The sequence below is a fragment of the Triplophysa dalaica genome, chromosome 16, assembly GCF_015846415.1.
Source record: "Triplophysa dalaica isolate WHDGS20190420 chromosome 16, ASM1584641v1, whole genome shotgun sequence".
NCBI classification, from domain to species: Eukaryota; Metazoa; Chordata; class Actinopteri; order Cypriniformes; family Nemacheilidae; genus Triplophysa; species Triplophysa dalaica.
The window spans coordinates 5,406,299-5,429,001 of record NC_079557.1 but is presented as its reverse complement, the minus strand read 5'-3'; the positions used below and the strand labels follow the sequence as shown (position 1 = coordinate 5,429,001).

At 37.6% G+C, this 22,703-nt stretch overlaps 1 protein-coding gene across 4 annotated transcripts in view; it reads right to left on the bottom strand.

The window, feature by feature from the left end:
* Positions 1-22,703, bottom strand: part of LOC130438375 (A disintegrin and metalloproteinase with thrombospondin motifs 2-like) — a 106,754-nt gene that overhangs the window by 30,926 nt on the left and 53,125 nt on the right. For all 4 annotated transcript variants that reach the window (XM_056770267.1, XM_056770269.1, XM_056770268.1 and 1 more), the window contains exon 4: positions 602-801. In XM_056770267.1, the coding sequence (XP_056626245.1) occupies positions 602-801 (200 nt within the window). The remainder of the gene's footprint in view (positions 1-601; positions 802-22,703) is intronic.

Genomic DNA, 22,703 nt, shown 5'->3' with positions numbered 1-22,703 from the left:
CCCGTGCTACTTAAGACTGGTTTGTGATCCAGGGTCACATATATTATCTTAAAGGGACAGTTCACCCAAAAATGTAAATTCTGTCATTGCTTATATACTTTCATGAATGCATAACTTTTCTTTTTTAATAATATTATGCGAAATTTTTCATTGGTTTTCTGTCCATACAATGGAAGTCGATGTGGGCCAATGTTGTTTGATTATCCACATTCTTTAAAATATCTTCTTTTGTGTTTTGCAGGAGAAAGAAAGTCACAGGATTGGAATGACATGAGGGTGAGTAAATTATAAAATAATTTGTATTTTTGGGTGGACCACCCCTTTAATTCCTATTTTGATATACTACTCATATACTCAAACGAATTGTTAAAAACCCCTTTCAAAACACTACAGAACTGAGAATAACCAAAGTATTTCTGGCGTCAACACTTTGCCTCTAATGTTTCTCCACCAGCCGGTTTTATCTTAGCTGTTTATTATAATGCTGTCTTCCGCCTGCAGAACTGCCACACTGTTGACAGGGTAGTTTCTATCGTTCTTTGATTTTTCTCAAGGGTAACCCAAACACAACAGGCAGCGTGGGTGGCTTTAGCACGCTTACAATGTTCATAAGAGTGAGGAGGTACTTCTCCACATGTTGCTCCCCGTGAAACTGCACCACGGAGTCATCCACCCCCAGCAGAACCTCGATGTTGTACGCTCGCTCGGGGGACTGTCTGCGGGCTCGCCGGCTCTGGTTTATGCTTCGCTCCACACCCTGATAGAGAGTCTCAAGATCCATCAGACCGCCCAGACCGGCACCTGTGGAGAAACAGAAAAATGCACAATTGTTTTAATTCTCGTTTCAATTATGCACTTAATCCATTCGTTTTTCAACTTGTTTTTCCCTGACAGACTTATTAAGTCACACGTTACTAAAAAGATAAAAGATAGAGCCACCCTGTGTTGTAAAAAGAAAGATATCACAACACTAGCCACTGTTTGGAGTGTCACAAGGTCATTTCCTTTCCAGGCAGATGGATGGAAAACGGCGAACAGAAGACGTTGAGGAAGATCTATCACCTTGTCTACATCACCCAATCAGCTGGGGGCATCTTCTATGCTCCAATTATGTAACGTTTCCTTGGCAACCTGCTCATGGGTAAACCAACGCTCGGTGCAGGCTAATATTAGCTCACCAGTCACTTTCTTATTGGATGATAATCCGCGAGTCAGAACAATATTCATCATGCTAACGCTGAGAGTCAGTATCACATTATTACAGGACTACAGAGGCAAAGAAAATTCCCAATAAAACACACAGATATGTTTTTTCTTCAACGCTGTTGTTATTTGGTAGGGTTGTAAATTTCCTGGCCAGCAGGGGGTTTGGTCCTCACAGCCCGTGTCAGCAGCTTTTTACTCAAAATTAGCAGAAAGCCTGCACAACAGAAATGATGAACGTGACCTTGGCTCTATTGTACAGTATGCATGTGAGAGCCCTTCAAAATAACCTACATTTTTACATTAAAGTGTCTTGACCCTTATAACTCTTTTTAGACATTCCAAATAACAGTATCTGTTTTGTTATAATATTATTATGGTATAGTCCGGAGAAAGAGCCATTATGTCGCAGTAGCTCGGTAACATCTTGTTTACCGGAAGAACAAAACAGGGAAGGTTAGTTGACCTCAGAAACAACTGTAAGACCTTAAAACCTGTTAATACAAGATGTGAATAAAGAACAGGAAGTATTAACTATTTGGAAGCACATTTCTATCAGAAAGGTTTGTATACAAGTATTATAAAATTACTAATTAAACCGAGACTTCTCATAAAAAAAGAGTTTTAAAAATGTCCAAATCAATTAAAAACAAAAGCAAAACATTTTTACATCCTATGCTAAAATTATTATTTTAAAAACATTTCCACTAAAAGAGACTAAAAATTCTCTCATCATTTACTCACCCTCCAGTTGTTCCAAATCTGTATTTATTTGTTCTGATAAACACAGAGAAAGACATTTGAAGAATGCTTGTAACCAAACAGGAAATACAATGGTAGTCAGAAGAGCACCAGAACGGGTTTCTTTCCTACAATCTTCAAATTATCTTCTTTTGTATTCAACAAAGAAATTTATAAAGCAACAACTATGGTAGTCAATGGTGGCCAAGAACTTTCTGTTTACAAGCATTCTGACAGATATCTTTCTCTGTGTTCATCAGAACAAAAATGCGTACATTATGGAACGGCTTGATTACGAGTAAATGACAGAATGATCATTTTTCGGTGAACTGTCCCTTTAAATGTTGCCAACATCTGGCTGTATATTGCCCTCATCCCTCAATTTTGTGCCCTACAGGTGATGGGAGTCCTTCATCTACTACGCCTGTCTTTTCCTGTCACCCCCGTTCAGCTCTATTACAAGATACTCTAAAACTTGACCCATCGCCCCGACTGTCAAACACGGCCGGCTCTGCTTTGGTCTCATGAGAGAACATTCACATTCAGGCTGAGGAGCCCTCGCCCTTATCAGGACACAAAGCTACTTTGTCTTTCAACCTTTGCAAATGTCAAGAGAACTTATGAAGGAGAGAAAGATGGAGGAAACACAAGATGGAGAGAGAAGGCTGGTCAGGACATTAAAAAAGATTGATATCATTGCACGGGTTAAAGATTTCCTTCGAGTATACGTACAACAGCTGATTCTACACATGCACGGTAGCTAATTTTAAAAAACGAATCGCGTCTCACTGAGTGACAGATTTACAGCCACCAGGCCAACAAAATGCAAAGGACTGAGGCGAAATAAAAGTTTGATGTATTTGCACGGACGAACCCTGACATTAAAGCACACACAAAAATACACACGAATACGCAAATGAAAACATTAGAGCGTGTTGCTAAACCTGAGAGCCTTCACTGTATAGATTTCTGTGAACATTGAAAGTAACACAAACAGCCCTAAAGTGAAAACTTCTGATGCTGAGATTCACAGACAATAATCACAAAGCGGTGTTCCGAATTTGAAGTTGCAGACAAAACGTCACAAATATGTAAACTGACATTGATGTAAATCTCTCAAAACACAATGACAGACAAAAAATTGAAGTAATTTGTAGTATTCACAAAATATTAAGTTTTGTGGCAAGAACGAAATCCAACTGTTTGCCAACATTGGCGGTATGCCGATGATGTCAGACAACGTTTTAATTAAAGTGTGAAAAAGTGTGTACACGCCAAGGATGTACAAGCAAGCTTTTCTGTGTTCTTGAAGAAGGGTATCGCAACCTTAGGGAAATCTGATCCAGCTACACACATTTTATAACAGCCAGTTCTCAACTAATGCTCTTTCAGGCTTTTAATCTTTAATGGTGTGTTGTAAAAGCCAAGATCAAATTAGGCCTTTAGGACCAGGCCATAGAGAGCCGGTAATGATATCAGTAACTAAATCATCTCCGGCGGTAATAAAGTATGCCATTTGATTAAGCTCTGTATTAATGCCAACAATGCAAAAATGTTTACTATATACTAAGTAAACTGACTAAGTTACTATAGAGGACGTTGTAATGTGACTATTAGAAGAACCGTAAGATATGCTCACACATGAATGATGAGATTTTGGAAAGATGATGCAGCTTTGCAAAATCATTTATTTCCATTTAGTGCAAAACAATTTCACTTTCTTTTAAAGGTTTAGAGTTTCATATTCTGTATAGCAATTCATTGACTGTATCAAACACAGACACATACTGTATAATGTACTGCTAAGCATCATGGGAGAAATTCTCCGCTGGGCTATATCAAGACATCCAAGCAATTCACACATTTTACTCTGGATGTCTACACAAGAGAAAGATTTCATAAGAGTGCCATAAGAACGCCTCTTATGAAATATAAGAACGGGGAAAAAAGACAGTTTGCAGCCTTTTTTTGTCACTGCCAGATCTCGAAGATAAACAGAAAATTCCACCCACTCAGGCTGTGGTGGGAGGGGCTCTGCTGCTTCCCAGCGTCTCTGCACCAGACGCCCGCTCTCCCACAGGTCAGCTTTCTATTCTTCATTTCTTATACCTCTTCTCTCTGTCTATCAGTGGCTAGAGAGAATGAAAGATGCTGTGGAAAGGATGCTGGGAGATCCGACAGACACACACACACACACATCTGTCTTAATATTGAAATATAAAGAATACAAATAATAAAAAGCATGTGCTTCTTTCGTCATGATTGTGTACACTGTGTTATAATTTTGTTCCGGTATTAATTTATCACACCAGTGCATCAATACCGCTTAAGGTAATTTGAGAGTGTGAGAGGAGAGAGTAAGTGGTGGCATTCGATACAACTTCTAACAGTTACTACTGCTACTACTATTTCTAATTTCAAACCTCTAGAGATTTCCCAGACATCCCATCTGCTAAACAGAATATAAAAATAGGTCTGATCATTACAGTGCAGTAAGGGTCACTGTCCATGGATTTGAGCCAACCAGGTCAGTTGATCAAACCCAGAACAAGTGATGGATCAATAGATGGAACAGATAAGGCCACAGTGACCTCCAAACGTGTTGACATTTTAATAAGAGCACTCCTATTCTTCTCCTCAAAGCCACAACAGGGCGTTGCAGGAACAGGGTGCCTCTTTAAGAAACATTCTGGCTAACAGAAATCTTGAAAGGCAACTCTGTCTACTATCAGCTGGAAACAATGCCAGTAGCCACTGGTGCTCTCTTAAACAACATTGTTTGTTGAGTTAACCATTTACTGTAATTTAAATTTGCAACCAAGCAGTTTACGGTCCATTTCATTTACTCATTAAAAGTCACATAAGACCTTTTTGGAGCAAACTTTAATTTACAACTAGGTGGTTTCAGCATTTTTAAAAGTCACTGCTTTGTTAGAAAAAATCCAGTAAATAAATCATTGTATTATTTTCCCCACAGAAAAGACACTGTTTAATATAATATAACACATGATACTTTGATATAATCTGTACCATGTAACTCAGGGGTGTCACAAGTCAGTCCTGGAGTGCCGGTGTCCTGCAAAGTTTAGCTTCAACCCTAATCAAACACACCTGAACAGCTAATCAAGGTCTCACAAAGCGGACTAGAAACTTCCAAACAGGTGTGTAGAGCCAAGTTGGAGCTAAAGTCTGCAGGACTGTAGCCCTCCAGGACCGACATTGGACACCCCTGATGTAACTGAATGATGACCATATTTATAACAGTATTTCCATGTCACACTAATGTACTCAATCCAAAAACCTAGAAATTAGAAAATACATACTAGAGTATGTAATTGAATATTTGCCATATTTGTGCCCCTCTTCAGATCTCATACAGAAATCCAAGTTGTACATTATAATTAGGGGTCAAGCCCCAATGGGGTTATAAGAAGTTGTATTTTGTTCTAAGTGCCTTCCCTATGTTTCTAAATTTGATTGTTTTTTTTAAATCTGATCATCTGACATGCCAAAAATATTTCGGTAACACTCTCCTTGAAGCATGTGTGTTGTAATGCATTATATGAAGTTGTAAAGAATTATAGCCGATTTAAAATGTGTAATGTATTTATGAACTGCTAAGTGTAAACTGAAATAACAATTATTTATAAGACATTACAATGCATTAAAAAGTGCATTACAATGCTTTAAAACTACTTTTATAATGCATCATACATACATGCTTCAAGGAAAGAGTTACCAATATTTCCCTTTGAAAAGAGCTTGACCCCATAATTGCTGCATGCAGCTATATTTTATATTTGATTCAACATTTCAACAATTTAGCAAAAATGTGTCCCTATCTACTGTGATCCAAGTAATGGCAAAAAGGTGAAAGATACTGAGTTCAAAAAGATTTTAAACTAACGACTTGGACTTCTTTAAAAGCATTTCATGACTGCAATAAGACATCCGGTCTTACAAAACCCACATTTCAATAGAACTGAACAGAAAAGAACACGTTTATTTCAGCTATTCATTCATCTCTCTGGTTAAATTATAGCGGTGTGAATTTTACCTATTCAATCCATTCATCATTTGACCATGACCCCTTATATTAAGAGCAAAATACACTTTGAAAATCTCCAATATGTTGCATTAGTAAGAGACATCAATGTCACATAACCAAAGGTGAGAAATGGCATCAATCATTGTGTTTTGCTAATGAAGGATGTTGTACTGCACAGACCGGATTTTAAACTTTCCTACATTATAATTACTTTCTCTTTTCATTTTTTTCTGAAAGGTAAATTAGTTGTCAAGCAAGTCCTAGCTCATCCTCGCAAACTCTTTCAATAACATCATATTGAGAATGACACAACTACAACGTGATGATATAATTCACAGGCTTGATTTTGAGACGAGATTATTTCAGATAACTGCCACATACAGCTATCTTAACTGCAAGAGATTGTAGAAAAGGTCTTGAATAGAGGCGTCTGGAGTTGAGAAAAACAAAAGGTGTGAGACAATATGTATGCAAATGATCTCGAGTAGAAGTTCTCAGAGGGAATGTGGAAAAATATCGGTTATGATTTATGCGAATTCTTCAGCTGGTATATATTCTTTAATTGAGCAAATGTATGGAAAAGTGACTGGAAGCTTTTAAATTAAGATATGCATCTGTTCGGGTAAGGAATGTTCCTCCAAATACAAGACCGTGATTTACTACAATATAAACGGATAAATCGGACGCACACGCCGGCCCAAAGTTTACTTCCGATCTGTGTTTGTTGATCGTCTGGCTAGTGGCTTATAATATAAGTATTTGACTTCATTTATATTTATATTAATAGTTTATAGAATGTGGTGAGGCGCAGACCCGGGATCATCTACCGCTGTGCCTGTTTGACCACCAGCAAGAGAGAGAGAGAGAGAGAGAGAGAGAGAGAGAGACGACAGCGAGGGAGACAGAGAAACACCCAACTACACGAGCACGGACTGGCGTTTCACCTTGGACACGTTATTTTAAGTTGTATTATAAATTCCCCACTGGGGTTGCTTGCACCGTCATTTTGTGTGTGTGTCGTGTCTCTTACCCTGTCACAAGCATTTTTGCATTGAATAAAAATGTGTTAAATTGTATTGTGTATTCAATATATTAAATAAACAATTTGTTGAATGGATCGTGTAACTTTGTCACATTTAAGTTTTGTCAAGTAACAGTCCTTCCACTGGTGACCCAAAATAATACTGGTGAAACATACTTTTAACTTGCTAGCTAATGAAATTTACTCGGGCTAGTCACTAGCAGTTCCATTATACAACATTATCAATCCATGACATCCTAGTTCCCAACTCTTCCATTAATCAATACGCTCTCGCATCGCTGTGTAACTGTATACTCCACATGCAGCAAAGGGAAGCACAATATCCGTTCTTGTGTTTTGCCATTTAAATAAACTGAAATTTTAATGGGATTATCTGTGGCGGATTGCCGATCCCGAGCAGATGTCCAGTGTGTGTCATTCCCATGGCACTGTCAGAACAAATCTGGACTTTCTCCGAATCCTTGGAGAGGAATGGGATTTTCAGACACACTGTTTACTCTCATCTCTGATAACTGTGGCTAGTCATGCATGCACAGCAGACCAATTCATATGAATGAGTTCACACATGACTACGTGTGTGGCATCAACAGCTGTCAACAACAACAGTAAAGTCTCTATACAGTATATAAGGCTTGGGTAGGAAAACTAATGTTACATTTATTCAAAAATGTGTTAAATGTTACAACTAGTGGTGGGCCGTTAACGGCGTTAACGCCGTTAACGCAGTGAGACTATTATCGCGCGTTAAAAAAAATGTCGCCGTTAATCTATTCTCAAAGTTGGGTTGGCAGCTGGGTCTATACTACGCAAGCTATGATGACTTTCACCTTGATATTTTAGCGCGGATGTATACCAGCTTAACTGCACTGTACGGGGCGAGAACAGATTTTTCAACTCGCGTGATTCGCGTCATTCGCGGAAGCAGAAGCCGCCTCATCATCTCATAACCAGGGCTTCATTCGCGCGATTCGCGCAGCAAGTAGGTCTATTGGCTCTTTGCATTAACAGATAAATCACTCGCGCTTGACACGCCATTCGCGTTTGGTCTGAACACAACATAACGTTACTGTGAAATTACCGCATCAAACGTGACGTGCTAACATGGATGCAGCTATGAAGCCGCCGGGTTTGCTTCAGGGAATATTAATTTTTAAGAAGCTTCCCAATAGGAAACATCGACAAGACTAAGGTTGTTTGCACCTTGTGCAATGCGGAATTGGTTTAAAAAAAAACACTTTCTCTCAACAGGTAGTGGTCTAGCTTTAGTTGAAACCAGTAACTTTGTATTGAGATCTAATGTATTATGGCTCCTGTATGACATATCGCTTGTTGCTCCCTCACTCTTTGTAAGTCGCTTTGGATAAAAGCGTCTGCTAAATTACTAAATGTAAATGTACTGTAGGAGCTCTTCCAGTCTCAAGTACCACCTAAACGCAAATCATCCCTTAGCTAATGCGGAAGTAAACACAAGTTCATCTTATTGAACATAATTTAATTTTCATCACCAATTATCATAGTAGAACAGCTTTCTCAAGCAGTTTGTGATGCATTTTGGAAACAGGAGATGAGCCCCTGGTCTAATGCGCCACCTGGCTTGAGAAACCCGTTCTCAAAGACTTACTTTTAGTCATTATTTGGGTAGCACACATATTCTGAATGCCTTCGGCAGAATTCAAATGAGCCATTTTAATCTAGATTAATCTAGATTAATCTTGGAATTAATCTAGATTAATCTAGATTAAAAAAATTAATCTATGCCCACCACTAGTTACAACTCAATAATATTTTGTTCAGTAATCATAGAATAATAAGATACCTCAAAGGCTACCTGCAAAATCAAATAAACAACAGCTTGTTTTTGATTATTTGAGAGCTGATAAAGAGTTCAGTCAATCAAACGTGTGCATGCATCACTGAACAAAAGCGTACACAGGGCTTGTGGTATTAGACAGTACAGTAAAGTTGTTTGGACAGTGAGAGCTGAATATGCAGCAGGAGAACCAGGAAGAGGAAATGTTGTGGCTTATCTTTCTCTGATGAAATTTAATAACAGCCTTCAAAGAGGTTTATTCTTCCCATTTCCAATCTGAACACGACACTGAGTGTTATTTAATTCTCCTCGCTTTGTTGCACAGGTAATGTCCTTTAATCTAACAGCACGCCGATCATTGAGAGAGAGCGAGAGAGAGCATCACTTGAGACATAATAAATGAATAATCAAGCTGAAACAGCAATAGAAAATAGACTAATTCAATTACTTTGTCAAGTAAACTACAGGGCGGGTTTCTGACTGTCCCGAGTAACAAAAACATTGCCCTATAAAAGAGGCGGTGGTGACCTCTCCTGCCTCTGTAGCAGAGTGTGTGACACCATTGCTCACAATGTGTCTACACTGGCACGACGCAGCACGACAAAATATATTAGAAACGCATTAGAACACATTATAATTAAAAAATTTGTCCGCATTCGGTGTAGACACGGTGTTAAGCTTTACCCCTTCTGGTTTTAGCATGAGGATAGCTATTTCATGCACTTTGTAAAGATGCATTAGGATGTCTATAGTAGCTGTTTTCTTTAACGGAGTGTCTATTTACACTGAGTACAAATAGCCCGCCTTGTCGGCAGAGACTATTGGCACTAATATGTGATTGAAATAGAGAAATTGTAAGAACGACGCCGTTTCAAACGAGACCAATGACGTAAGGTGTAAAGTCTGTATAGCTTGGCACGGGACAATGGGGTCCTTCTCCACCTCTCGCTGAAAATGCTCTTTAATTTTTATTTATTTCCTTACAGAATAGATTTAAGACCTAAAATTCTTTTTTTTCATAAAGTTTGGGTTTAGGGAAAGGTTAGGGGTAGGGCTTTAAAATCTCTTATAAATATAATGATTTACGCTCTGTTATTATTCTATAATCTTTAATGCACCATAATACTGAGGTGCAAATAGTAACATTATCTGCCACTATTTATATGTAAATAGCCATGAACTACTATTTCTACTTAATCCAAACAAAAAGCAGCTAATCTCCGTTAGTGTAAAAAGCATTTAGCTAAGAAATGCTGCTATTTTAGTGTAAACACAACCTACTGCTATATAAACTGAGTGTAAATATCATCTGTCATTATTTTCACTTAGTGTAATAACATCTATTGCCGCTTCCTTTCTTTAAACCAGTGTTTCTTTAACTTTTTCTGTCATTCCCCACTTTGGAGATAGGGAAGGGTTCCAAGCCCCACCTGTCCCCAATCGCCCCAACAAAATGGTAATAAATTTAGGTCCACTGTCTGTCTTGGTTTTGTCTGTTGTTGACGAATTTCCTGTATTCTTTTCATTCCATATCACAAACTTAACCATTGCTAACTTTTTTACCTGCTATCGTATCTCCACGTTAAAGTTTTTGTTGCGTATAACTAACATTCCCCTGTGAAATTATTCTCGTAAGATACTATGGTTCCGCGTGACATTTTCTTCGCAGTCTGATGTTGTTTTAAGTACGGCTTTTATTTAAATGTGTCATTGTTTTGTTTCGAGTGTATAGCCAATAAATAAAGGAATTATTAGAGATGGGCGTAAAAATTGATGAATCTTTAATAAAGGAATGGTTTACTTAAAACTCTAAATCGAACCCACAACCTTTGCGCTGTAGACAAAACACTCCAAATAAGCTATAATAACAAATAATTAAACAATAACATTAATTTAGCAGAAAAAAAACACACAGTATAGCCTCTCTCTTCGCATGTTCCATTGTAAGCTTTGAGATCTCAATATGTTTACCAACACTGTAGATCTCCATCACGAGATTACATTTAACGGTCCCAGTGTCATCGGGATCAGAGACCCTCCCTGGATACTTCGACTCGCACACTACACTTGGGTCAACCACTTCTGGCAGGCGGTTTACAAAAGGTCCGCGCAAAGTGCATGCCCCAAATGAGTTCATTAAACACAGCACAACAAACGCAGCAATGCAGCAAAGCGCAGCAGACGGTGACAGCAAACGCACGGCCCGCGCGTTTGTTCTGACAACAAGGCGCGTTTCCTTTGTTGCCTTGCGAGCTACGCAATTAAACCAGCCATGTATCGAGCATGTGCTAATTCAAGCTCTAAAGCTCCTACCCAGAAGCCAAAGCGTGTAGCCCTGGGAACATGAAGTAATGAGATAGCATCCCTTCTCCTGCTATTCCTGACAGAACGGTACGGATGGCAGTGAAGAGCGTAAAGAAAGAGGAGGCGGGGGAATCGGTTTCTGAATCTCTCTTCTCCTTCCCCCCCACCTTTCTCTTGTTCTGAAGGCGCTGGCTCGCCATTCTATATCCAATTTTAATGAAGTGGGTCTCACTACGATGCTGGTGAAAATTGCCTTTTGGTCTCTGCATGTGAACGTGAGTGTGTGCCTGTAGCCCTTGAGGCCTTTTAATCTCTAAATGTGTGTGTGTGTGAGAGGTTGTGATTTATTGAGCACATGCTCGTGGCATCATCAAGCTACACGAAAGCTCACATCACAATACAATCTAGACCGTGAACACAAAGTAATCAAATGTACACAGTCCCAGTTTGGGAGCACAGCACACGGTCAACATCAGAATGAAACTTATTTACTTTGTTAGAGCTGTAATATGTAACTTTTGCCTCTGTGTCGACATTTTTGTTTGAAAACTTATTTCTACGTAAGTTGAGGTCAGAAGGACATGACCTGCAAAATCAAACCCGACAGCTCACCTTACAAATTATTGTTGTAAGCTTAACATTGTAAATCGGGGTAAAATAAAGAGACAGTTTTGAACACTGATTGTTTATGTACCATTCACCCAAAAACAAAAATGTGCTTATCATTTTACTCCAAACTGGATCGACTATCTTCTGCAGAACATAAAAGAAGATATTTGAAGATCGAATATCGAATATCGCGGATGAGAAAAACGTTGGTAACCAAAGAACATGGGTCCCCATTGACTTTCATTGTATGGACACCAGTGTTGGGTAAGTTACTCTGAAAAAGTAATTAATTACTAGTTACTCATTACATATTCATGAGTGTAATTAGATTACTGTCCAAATTTCTCTGTCCAAAAAGTATTACGTTACTCATTACTAATTACTTTCTATATCCTACATCAAACTTGATTAGTTAAGTGATTCAAGGATAGACATGAAATAATATAATAATTAATAACAAATAATATTATTAACTGGCCAAAGTATTACAAAGGTGAGAATTATACATTAAATCACAGATTTAAAAGTAAGACTTTGAATTTTGATGTCAATTACACTATTGCACACACATATATTTCACAAAGTATTTAGTTTAATTACATCAAAAGTAACTATAATTAAATTACAGAAAACATATGAGTAATCCCTTACTATACTTTTTCAAGGGAAAAGTAATTAAATTACAGTAACTAATTACTTAGTAACTAATTACACCCAACACCGATGGACACAAAACCACATTTCTCAAAATATCTTCTTTGGTGTTCAACAGTGGATAGAGACTCATACACATTTTGAACCGCATGAGGGTGAATAAATGATTACAGAATTTTTACTTTTGGGTGAACTATTACTTTAAATGCGTGTAACCAGCTTAATCCTGAAGGACTCAATCAAGCATTTTTCTTGTAAGAAATCAAAAGATTTAAAGATGTTTTGCAAAAAAAATAAGTTTTAAAAAAAATGCAAAAGTTTAAGTGATTGTTCAACCAAAACAGAAAATTCTGTCATCATTTACCTTGAATTTCTTTCAAACCTATTTGACTTTTCTTCTGCAGAACACAAAAGAAGATAGAATGTTAACCGGACCCATTCATATACATTGGTTCTGTGTCCATACAATACAACTGAATGGGTTCAGGCGCTGTTCAGTAACCAACTTTCTTCAAAAAACAAAAATAATTTTTTTTTTTGGGTGAACTATCCCTTTAGGTCAACCAGCCGCCTCCTCAATTCACATGTCATGTAAAAACTATAGATATTTAAATTTGAAAGGGTTCAAATTTATGCCATCATTTCAACTCATTAATAATGACAAGGTTACTTATTAGTTGGCTGACTGTACAGTGTGAGGATCTGTAGACAGAATCATTGAATAGAAATAATGTGTTTCGACATCAATACTGTTGGTCATTGTGAAGTGAAGGTGACATTTACAGATGAAGACCAAGAGAAATGGAGAGAGAGCTTTTTGCAGCTATTAAGATATGATCAGTGTGAACACCGCTTAATATAAAGAGCTATAAACTCCAAAGCATTCTGTGCAGATCAAAAACAATTTGTTATAGGAAGTCAAAAACGCATGTTTGTAGTTTAAACGGTCTTAGGTCAATATTAAAGGAACAGTTTACCCAAAACTGAAAATTCTGGCATTGTTTACTCACTCTCCAGTTGTTCCAAACCTGTCTACATTTCTTTGTTGTGCTGAACACAACGGATATAGTTAGTTAGTTATATTAAGCCATGTTCAGTTATGTCACATCATTAACTACCATTGTAGGAAGAATGACAACGGTACTTTCCTACATTCTTCAAAATATCTTCTTTTGTGTTCAGCAGAAATCATTTTGGGGTGCATTATCCCTTTAATACAAACTGCCTACATGCCTGTCAGTCAAACACTTGGTGCTTAAAAACTATATACCAACATGGCTTCTTAGGTCAATTTACTCTGAGCCTTTGTTTTAATTTTTAAGAAAACAGAGACCAGAAACACATTTAAGGCATCTGCGACTGCCACCATTTATTTTCTGTACATTCATGTTACTCAATTCCAGTATACATGTAGTGTAAGACCGTTTTTATTTTACAATAGATGATATTTTGAGGAATGTCTCAGTGGTTTAGCATCCTTACAATGGAAGTCAGTTCGGTCCAATGTTGTTTGGTCACAAACATAACGTTAAAATACTTTCTGTGTTCTGCAGATGAAAGGCAAACAAGTTTAGACTGAGGGTGTGTTAAAAAATATTTTGTGGTAAACTATCCGTTTAAAATACTTAAGTCACCGTGGCCAGTATCATGAAGTCCAACAGAAGACACGAACCCAATTCAGCGCAGTCAAAGTCCGCACCTAACAGTTGTAACCATCGCTAATAGATTTAACACCATGCTTCGGGTGAAACAGCACTGTGGTTACACGCAGAAAAACTAGAACCCTTAAAATAACACTGTGACTTACACTGAAGTGTTGATGGTTCTCAGATATATCACAGCTTGTAATCTCATATGTTCATTAAAAATAACCTGTGCCGTACTGTCAAAACCACCAGCGATAGACAGCTGCTACATGCAATAACTGATCTGATGTAATTACAGGTACAACAAGCGTATATTTTTCTGTCTGTATGAATACACTGCTCATTTCTCAACTGCCTTGTTTTGCAATGGGCTTTACTGCATATATTATGGTAATGTACAGTGACACAGTACATGAACTTTCCATATGCTCGATCTCTATTCCTGTACACTCAATACTACATTTTACATTTAGAAAACGCTTTTACCCAAAGCGAACTACATTGCATTATACTATATATTTGTTTCTGTGTATGTGCAATCCCTGGGATTGAACCCATGACCTTGGCCCTGCTAATGCCATGCAGTAACCACTGAGCTACAGGAAAGCTACTACAGGTGCAAATTATACTGAAATGTGATGTACGTTTCCAAACACAAGCACACTTGTCCATTTAAAAAGCACACTGTGGTGGTAAATGATACCTGGTCTTGGACAAAATCTTGGGTGGCCCTAAACTCAACATGTTAAAAAGTGGATGTAGCAGAAGTGGCTTCAATTACCATTTGGCTAATATTACGGTACCAGAGAGAGCCGGGGCGGCTCATAGCCAGCCTGACTGATGCGGGGGGGATGGGGTGATTTATTGTTGCCTCCATGTTTGAGACAGCAAGGAAGAAAGGTAATCAGCGTGGCGCTGCAGTTTAATGCGGTTTCAGGGTCACGCTGCACTCTGCACTTGACTCTTGCATAAAATATGCTCCGGCTATTCTGTAACAACGTGGCTCTTTGTCCACCGTATGAGTTGATAACGCTAAAAGGTGTTACAAGTTACAAAGACTGTGGACCAAGATCATTCTGGGAACTGTCACCATGGGAGTATTGACACTATGGGAGTATTGAAAGTATAGACTTGTACGGGAAGATTGCATTTGATGGGTGGCACTGAAAGGGAATCGAACTAATGGGATAAATGAATATTGGCTTTAAGTAAATCTTTTTAAATTTCTTCTATAAAACAATTTACAGTCAAATGTTTTCATTTACCATCTATCCAACAGTGTAACATGTAGCCCGAGATGCTGGGAAAGACTCCAGGCCTCCACCACAGAGAATGGATGGATGTGTTTCCTTTTTCTAAATAATAGTGTAATGTTAGAATACAATAAGCAAATAATATTAATAGATTTAAAGTTGCAATGTGTAATTTTTTGGAAAGATACACGCACAAATATGCAAAATAATATACATAAGGATGTCTTTAGAGGTGTATTAAGACCTTACATATGTTTTTATTTTCTTAGAATGAGCATTTTCTATCTACATACGCCACCGGTTCACTTACAGTACATGGAATTCACCATGTTGTTTCTACAGTAACCCTCTACATTGCCCATTGCTTAAATACGTTATCTCAATCGGAAATGAAATGTGATGAGATCTTAGTCCTGTGTCAGTCATCATAGGGATTCAGAAGGTAGGGGTGAGCGATAGTGTAAGCCGTTGGTTGCATTTCGTAACCTTACCACTATATGATGCTAATTTGCTAAATTTTCCTATGTAAATGCAAACGCACGGTCCCCAGACAAAAACATTTATATAATACGATTTCCAAGAGAAGGAAACACAACAAAAATTGTATTATGACTTGAATGCTATAAAAATGAAACATTCTGTTTTAGCCATCCAATGCACTCTTGCAAATTTAATACATTTAACATTTAATAGCAAACTTCACCCTGATAAATTAGCCAAAGTGCAAAGAAAACTCACAGATAACTGCTCTTGTTACCTCCTGTCTAAGATCCAATCACAAGAGACCTGGGTCAGTTCTTCTGACTGACTGCATTAAATGGAAATGATCTTATTAGCCACGCTATAATTTTCCCAATGGTGAATTTAAATTGACTGATGGCATCAATATTTCATTTATTCAAATGTTCAACCAACGTCACCCTTCACATGCACCGCCAATTCCCTGATCCAGCTGCTGGAGAAGACATGAACAAAAAATGCGTCAAACCAGAACTTGGAATCAAACAAGCCTTTACAGCTTAATCAATACAAAAGACCATGAGTAACAGGATTCATGCATTTAAACATTTCTCAAACCCTGATGAAACTCAGACCTGATGGGGAAAATGTTGCATAAACATAAATATTCACAATAGACTTTTGCATTCTTCCCCATCATGTCTCGGCTGTCAAATCACAAGATGCATTTCACATCCTATGGTTTGTCGTTTAATATGTTGAGCTTCTATATATCAAAACCTCCTGTCGAAATTGATGTCTGTTGAGATGCCCACTACATGATGTTCAGACACATACACACGCTTAGCCAGCTGAGGTCATTTATGCTCCACTCTGAGAATCAGGTAAACTGCACTTGGCATAATACATGGTTTAGACCGAGACCTTGAGAGTGAGTTGTTATTCTACATCCCTTGGCTGGACAAATCCGGCACAAATGTGCTCTTATAAAAAGAAACAAATGCTTGTATTTTAAGGCCAGTTTCAGTTTAACAAGTACAGACATTAAATAAAATAGGCGTGTGTCTGTATTTGTTGAATAATTTTATAAGCAAATAAGATGCCAGTCGTCATTAAAGAGTAATAAAATAACATTGACGTTGGCATTATGTATTACTTATCTGACTTTGGCACAGATCGACAAACATCAAAGACACTTGATACTTGACTGGGTTTGTTTAAAGCATCTTTAAGACATCATTAAAATCTAGAAAAGTTCATAGCAAACAATCTTGCTAGATTACAGTTTAAATGACAGCAAGAAGCATATTTCTTGAGAAGCGTTTCATCAAACAAAGCCTCTCTAGAAATGTCCCACCTGTCAAGTTATGTCCATTTGCTATTTCAAGTGTGAAAACTGATGTTTAAATCATGACTTTTCAAGAATAAACATATGGATGAATGGAAAGTGACAGAACAACAAATCTGTGTTGTATAGCATTGAAGTATTTTTGCTTTCCTCAAGTATCTGCACTTTATAATTTTGATTTGGGAAAAAAACTACATTATAAAGAATATATAATTTGTTTTACTCCACTACATTTCCTAAATACATTTTAACATGTTTTTTTTACCGTTAAAACATTTTTAAAATGTAGAAGGCTATTTCCCATTTTTAAAAGCAAAAAGTAAAAACACTTTGTAAAAAGAAAGTAGCCTATTAAATTTTAATGTACTTCAGTATAAAACATAAAAAAACAATTATTATAAGATCTTGTGGAGTTAAAAGTATGATAAATGCTTTAGAAGATTAGAAAGTTTATTTTTTCACACTATATTACATACAGAAATATATATACAGTAGAATACACATAAAAATGTACTTGAAAGTCAAAATACTTAAAGGTGCTATGTGTAGTTTTTCGGGAGGATCTTTTGACAGAAATGCAATATAATATACATTATACTATACATTTGTCTTCAAAGGTATATAAAGACCTAACATAAGCTTTATGTTAATTTGACCTTAGAATGAGCTACAGACACCGCTAGTCACAACCATGGAATTCGGCATGATGTTTCTTCATTAGCCCTAAACAGATAAACTGCTACAGAGCACGTTTCATTAATACGTTATCTCCTTTGGCAAAGAACTGAAAACGTGACGACATCTTTGCCCTGTGTCAGCCACCATAATTCTTCAAAAGGGAGAAATTGGTTCAATTTGCAACCTCACCACTAGATGCTGCAAAACTCTATACACTGGACCTTTAAGTACTATACAACACAGCAACAGATTGGAAGAAAAGACGGAAAGGGAGAACAAGACAGGTTTGCAATCTGCAGAAATTGTTGCAAGTTTCTAGAAGTCACATCTTGGCCACATTTGAAGCCAGACGCAGCGGTCTATTGCCCAGCAGGCTCAAAGTCATTGGGCAGAGGTTTGGAACATGAGCAAGACTACAAGGGCAGGGCATCTCAGGAGTACAGACACATGCCAACAAACATGCCAAACCTGCACTTTTTAAAAGAGGACACCGTCAACACATTCTCGACCAAGTAAACAGCGTTGTATGATACGAAACATGAAATCATCTTTCATTTTAAGCCACAAATTACAATCCACGGTTCATTCATGAGAAGTAACATCTATTTAAACTACCATAATTTACTTGCTCTATTGTTTGCCGTGCACTTCGTGACAACTCAAAACACAAAACACTAGACATGTTCGGTCTCTCTTTCCTTTAAGAAACAGCTGGATTGTGGAAAAGTGAGGTTGGTGTATGGAACTGGGGATTTTGTCCATGAATGCTCCTTTAGCTAGAAGTTGTCAGTATTCAGGGTTTTAGGATCAGCAGACGTTACACCTAACTAGGGTAGTAAGCACTTAAACAAACCATTTCTTAGTCCCTAAGCATGAAATGGATAGTTCAGCCAAAAACTCCAATTTGCTGTTTATTTACTCACCCTCAGGCCATCCGAGATGTAGGTGACATTTTTTCTTGAGTAGAACCATAAAGAAGATTGTTTGGTAAATCCGCAGCCCTCTCTGCTTCATATAATGGGAGTTTATGGGGTCCACCTGTCTAGGAGTTCCTAAAGCACATAATTCCAAAAAGCGCCTCCTGGCGACATGTTGACGTTTCATGAAGCGAATCGTTTGATATTTTCATAAGACTGAACATCGTTTTTCACAATTTAGCCATTATGTGCAGCCTCTGCACACATCGCAATCTTCTTCTTGTAGTATTTGGTGGCGGATGGCATACCAGCATCTGGTATGTCTAGCGCCACCTGCAGAAAGGGACCTTTGAGGCTGTACAGGATGGCTAATATTATTTAAAATGACGTTCAAAATTTTGAAAAATCATATATATATGAGTCACTTCACGAAACGTCAACATGTCACCAGGAGCCGCTTTTTGGAATTATGTGCTTTAGGAACTCTTAGAATGGTGGACCCCATGTACTCCCATTATATGAAGCAGAGAGAGCTGCGGATTTACCAAACAATCTTTTTTATGGTTCTATTCAAAGAAAAAATGTCACCTACATCTCGGATGGCCTGAGGGTGATTAAATAAACAGCAAATTTGAGTTTTTGGCTGAACTATCCCTCAAATGCATTTGGCAGATGCTTTTATCCAAAGTAGTTTCTAAGTATGTGTGTTCCCTAGGAATCAAACCCATAGCATTTTCACTGCTTGTGCAATGCTCTACAAACTAAGCTAAAGAAAAATTACCACCCTACAGACACATTATAAACTAGCTAGCCATACCCGCTAGGCTTTTTACACATCAAAGTTTGACATTTCTTTTTATGCGCGCAACTTAAGATGGGAATTATTGGCAAATATACGATACAGCACAGGGCGGGAGTATAAGCTTGGGTTTCTTATTCCCTTCAGAGGTGCCCTAAGTAATAGTGACAGTTATTATAGCTGGCTGTTATGTTTCATTACTATCAGTTAAGCTGCCAAAAACACTTAAAGGAGACAGCCCTCTCTCTGTTCTCTTCATAACGCTGATATACCGAGGTGAGGTGTCTGTTATGCTCCATTAGTCGCTACCAGCGACTGACAACTTCCGTGCGTCTTTGTGTTTTTGCGAAGCTCTCTAAGAGAATAACAGCTCCCAAAGAGAATATCACAGTACTTTGCTCGGCCAAGTGCACTAACACCTCATGCATCTGAGTAAATAGTCATTACTGGCTTTTAATTTAAAGTATGCATGTAACATTTAAAAGAACAATTTATCAACAAAATAAAAAAGACATTTTCAAAGGCAAAGGTGAATATATCTTTAATTGATGATTTCTTCCTGGATGTGCAACAATAAATTGAAAAGAATATCAATACAAGGAGCTCAGACTCTTGGGAATAAATCATGTCCATCACATGGGGTAAAATTGATCTGGGTATTGCAAACACAAGATTCGCTCCAGTAAAGGTGTGAGGCTGCAATAAAGAGGTCCTATGGTTTTCCAGCACACAATTACTCAGTAAGGGAGTAGAGGTTTCGGTTCATCGCTTTAAACATTTTCCAGACTGTTTTTATTTCCCTTCACTCGCCCTGATAGATAGATAGACACAGACAGACAGACAGATTTTATTCTTTAAACGACTAACAACATGTCTACCAATTTTCAAATAAAATATTGTTTCTATTTGCATTTATTTCCCGAAAAGGAAAACTGGAGAAGCAGGTTGAAATAACAGAAAAGATGTTTTGTATTTTTTCAGACTTCAAATAATGCAAAGAAAACAAGTTCATATTTATTTTTAAAGGTCCGGTTGAACCGGCAGTTTCTGCCAATCTCATATTAATCTTGAGTGCCGAAAGTAGTTGCATGCTCCGTTTCTTTGAAGAGTATTTAGTTTGATCACATTTATAAAAGATGGATAAAGCTGTACGATTATTTCCGAAAACACACAACATCCTGTGGGTGTGCAGGGGGAGGTACTAAATCACCAGCACACAAAACATCAATCGCATTATCCCTGCATAACATTTTGATTGACTAAAAGTTTGTGTTGTTTACGTTATACACGTATGCGCCGATTGCCAACAAAACACGGACATGTGACTTTGTTTCACTTACCGCGTGGGGTTCATGTCCGGCATCTTTTAGCACTGGGACCGCGCCATCTATCAGTTTCAAACGATCTGCAAATCCAGCGTTATATCCATCGTTTATAAAACATCCATGACTGAAATGCCGTGAACAAACAAACAGACAACTTCTTTCAATATCGCAAGAGTAACGAGATGCAATCTTGATGCAGCGCAGCCAATCTTGATGGTTGGCCGATCTTCCTATCATACATAACATTGTTTACCTTGCTCGCCATAAAATCTAATTGCGAGGGAAACACCTCAGATAAGATTGACACGCTAACAAATTCTCTGTATCTGCCTTGCAGTACACTACGCTGTAGGTAGAAGACATACATGAGATGTTTGCACATTTTTATTCTTCACAACTACTTGATTATCAAGGTTTCCCAGGTTTGTCAAGCCCCCATGCTACTGAGTCAAAGAAAAAGGATGATAAATCAGATGAGAGCTTATTCAATTAGCCATGCCTCAAGGACAGTAGCATCGACTCCCTCAAATTACTGGAGATCATCCTTTAAATCAGGCTTAAGCACATTGGCTTTTACTTTTGAAAGAGAGCAAAGCATACAGTGAATACAGGCAGTCGCGTAAGTATTCACACATTCATATCACATTACTACTGTCAATCTTTCACTCTTGTATGCTCTCACTGCACTGCAGATTCACTAAGCCGTCTGACCGCACAGAGTGGACATAGAGTGCCATAGCATATCAAATAATCAACAGCCCAGAGAAAACGCAGGTCTCTGAAGCTCTCACAGAATGCATTGAGAAGACTCCACACTGCTTTAAAGGACCAGTGTGCATTATTTTTACACAGAAATTAAATATTATACATAGCTATGTGTTCAGAGGTGTATAACCTCTTTCATAATAAGGCATAATGGTAAATGATTAAATGTTTTAAAAGATTAAATAGATGACAACCAACTGGGACAATAAAGACCTCTCTACTATGGTTGCATGGTGTACCGGTGCTACGGTAGCATCGCGATGCTAAAGCTTCAAAATTCCTGCGATGCCCCTCTGTTTTTTAAACGGTAGAATCGTATTCCCATAACTGTTGCATAGGCGCATTAACGTTAATTTGAACACTTTCATCTGTCTTTTTGCAGTGTTTCTCTCCTAAACGAATCCGTGTTTTAAACAACTCGGATGAGATAATGATTCAGTGAGTCATTTATCAAGACACTTGCTTCATTCTTGAATAAATCAGCTTTTTTGAACCAGTTGGTTAAATGATTCAATGACTCAATGAAAATTTGCCGCCATCTACTGACGTTTTATTCACATTCAAAGTAAGCCTTATATTTTCCTTTATTGGTATAAGTTGGTATAAGTTGGTATAAGTGCAATTTGTAGCAAATTGATTGAATTAGCTCCAATGTTTAAAAAAATACTTCTTTAGTAGTTACTACAGTAAACGTTGCGAGAATTAAAAGACACTAGTGTTTCTAAATTTTACCACAGTAAATATTATAGTACACTACAGTATTTGCTAAAAATGATCCAATTACTACAGTTAATATTACAAATATTGTATTGTAGTGTGAAGTATAATACAGTTCACTAAATACAACATGGTTTTGGTCTATTTTGTAGATTTTAATTACGAGCATGACAGTAACGTGATATTTCATAAGGTATAGTATCGTAAGCTATGTTTATGGTACCGTGACAACCCTGCTCTCTACCACCCTTAACCTCACCATAAACTTTATTATTATACACCTGTTAGCCATTTTCAAATATTTTCTTAATTTTGTTGAAAATAAATGACTGCATTATCTGATATGGGATGTGAATGTAGTTCAGCAAAAGGTGGATTCTATCTT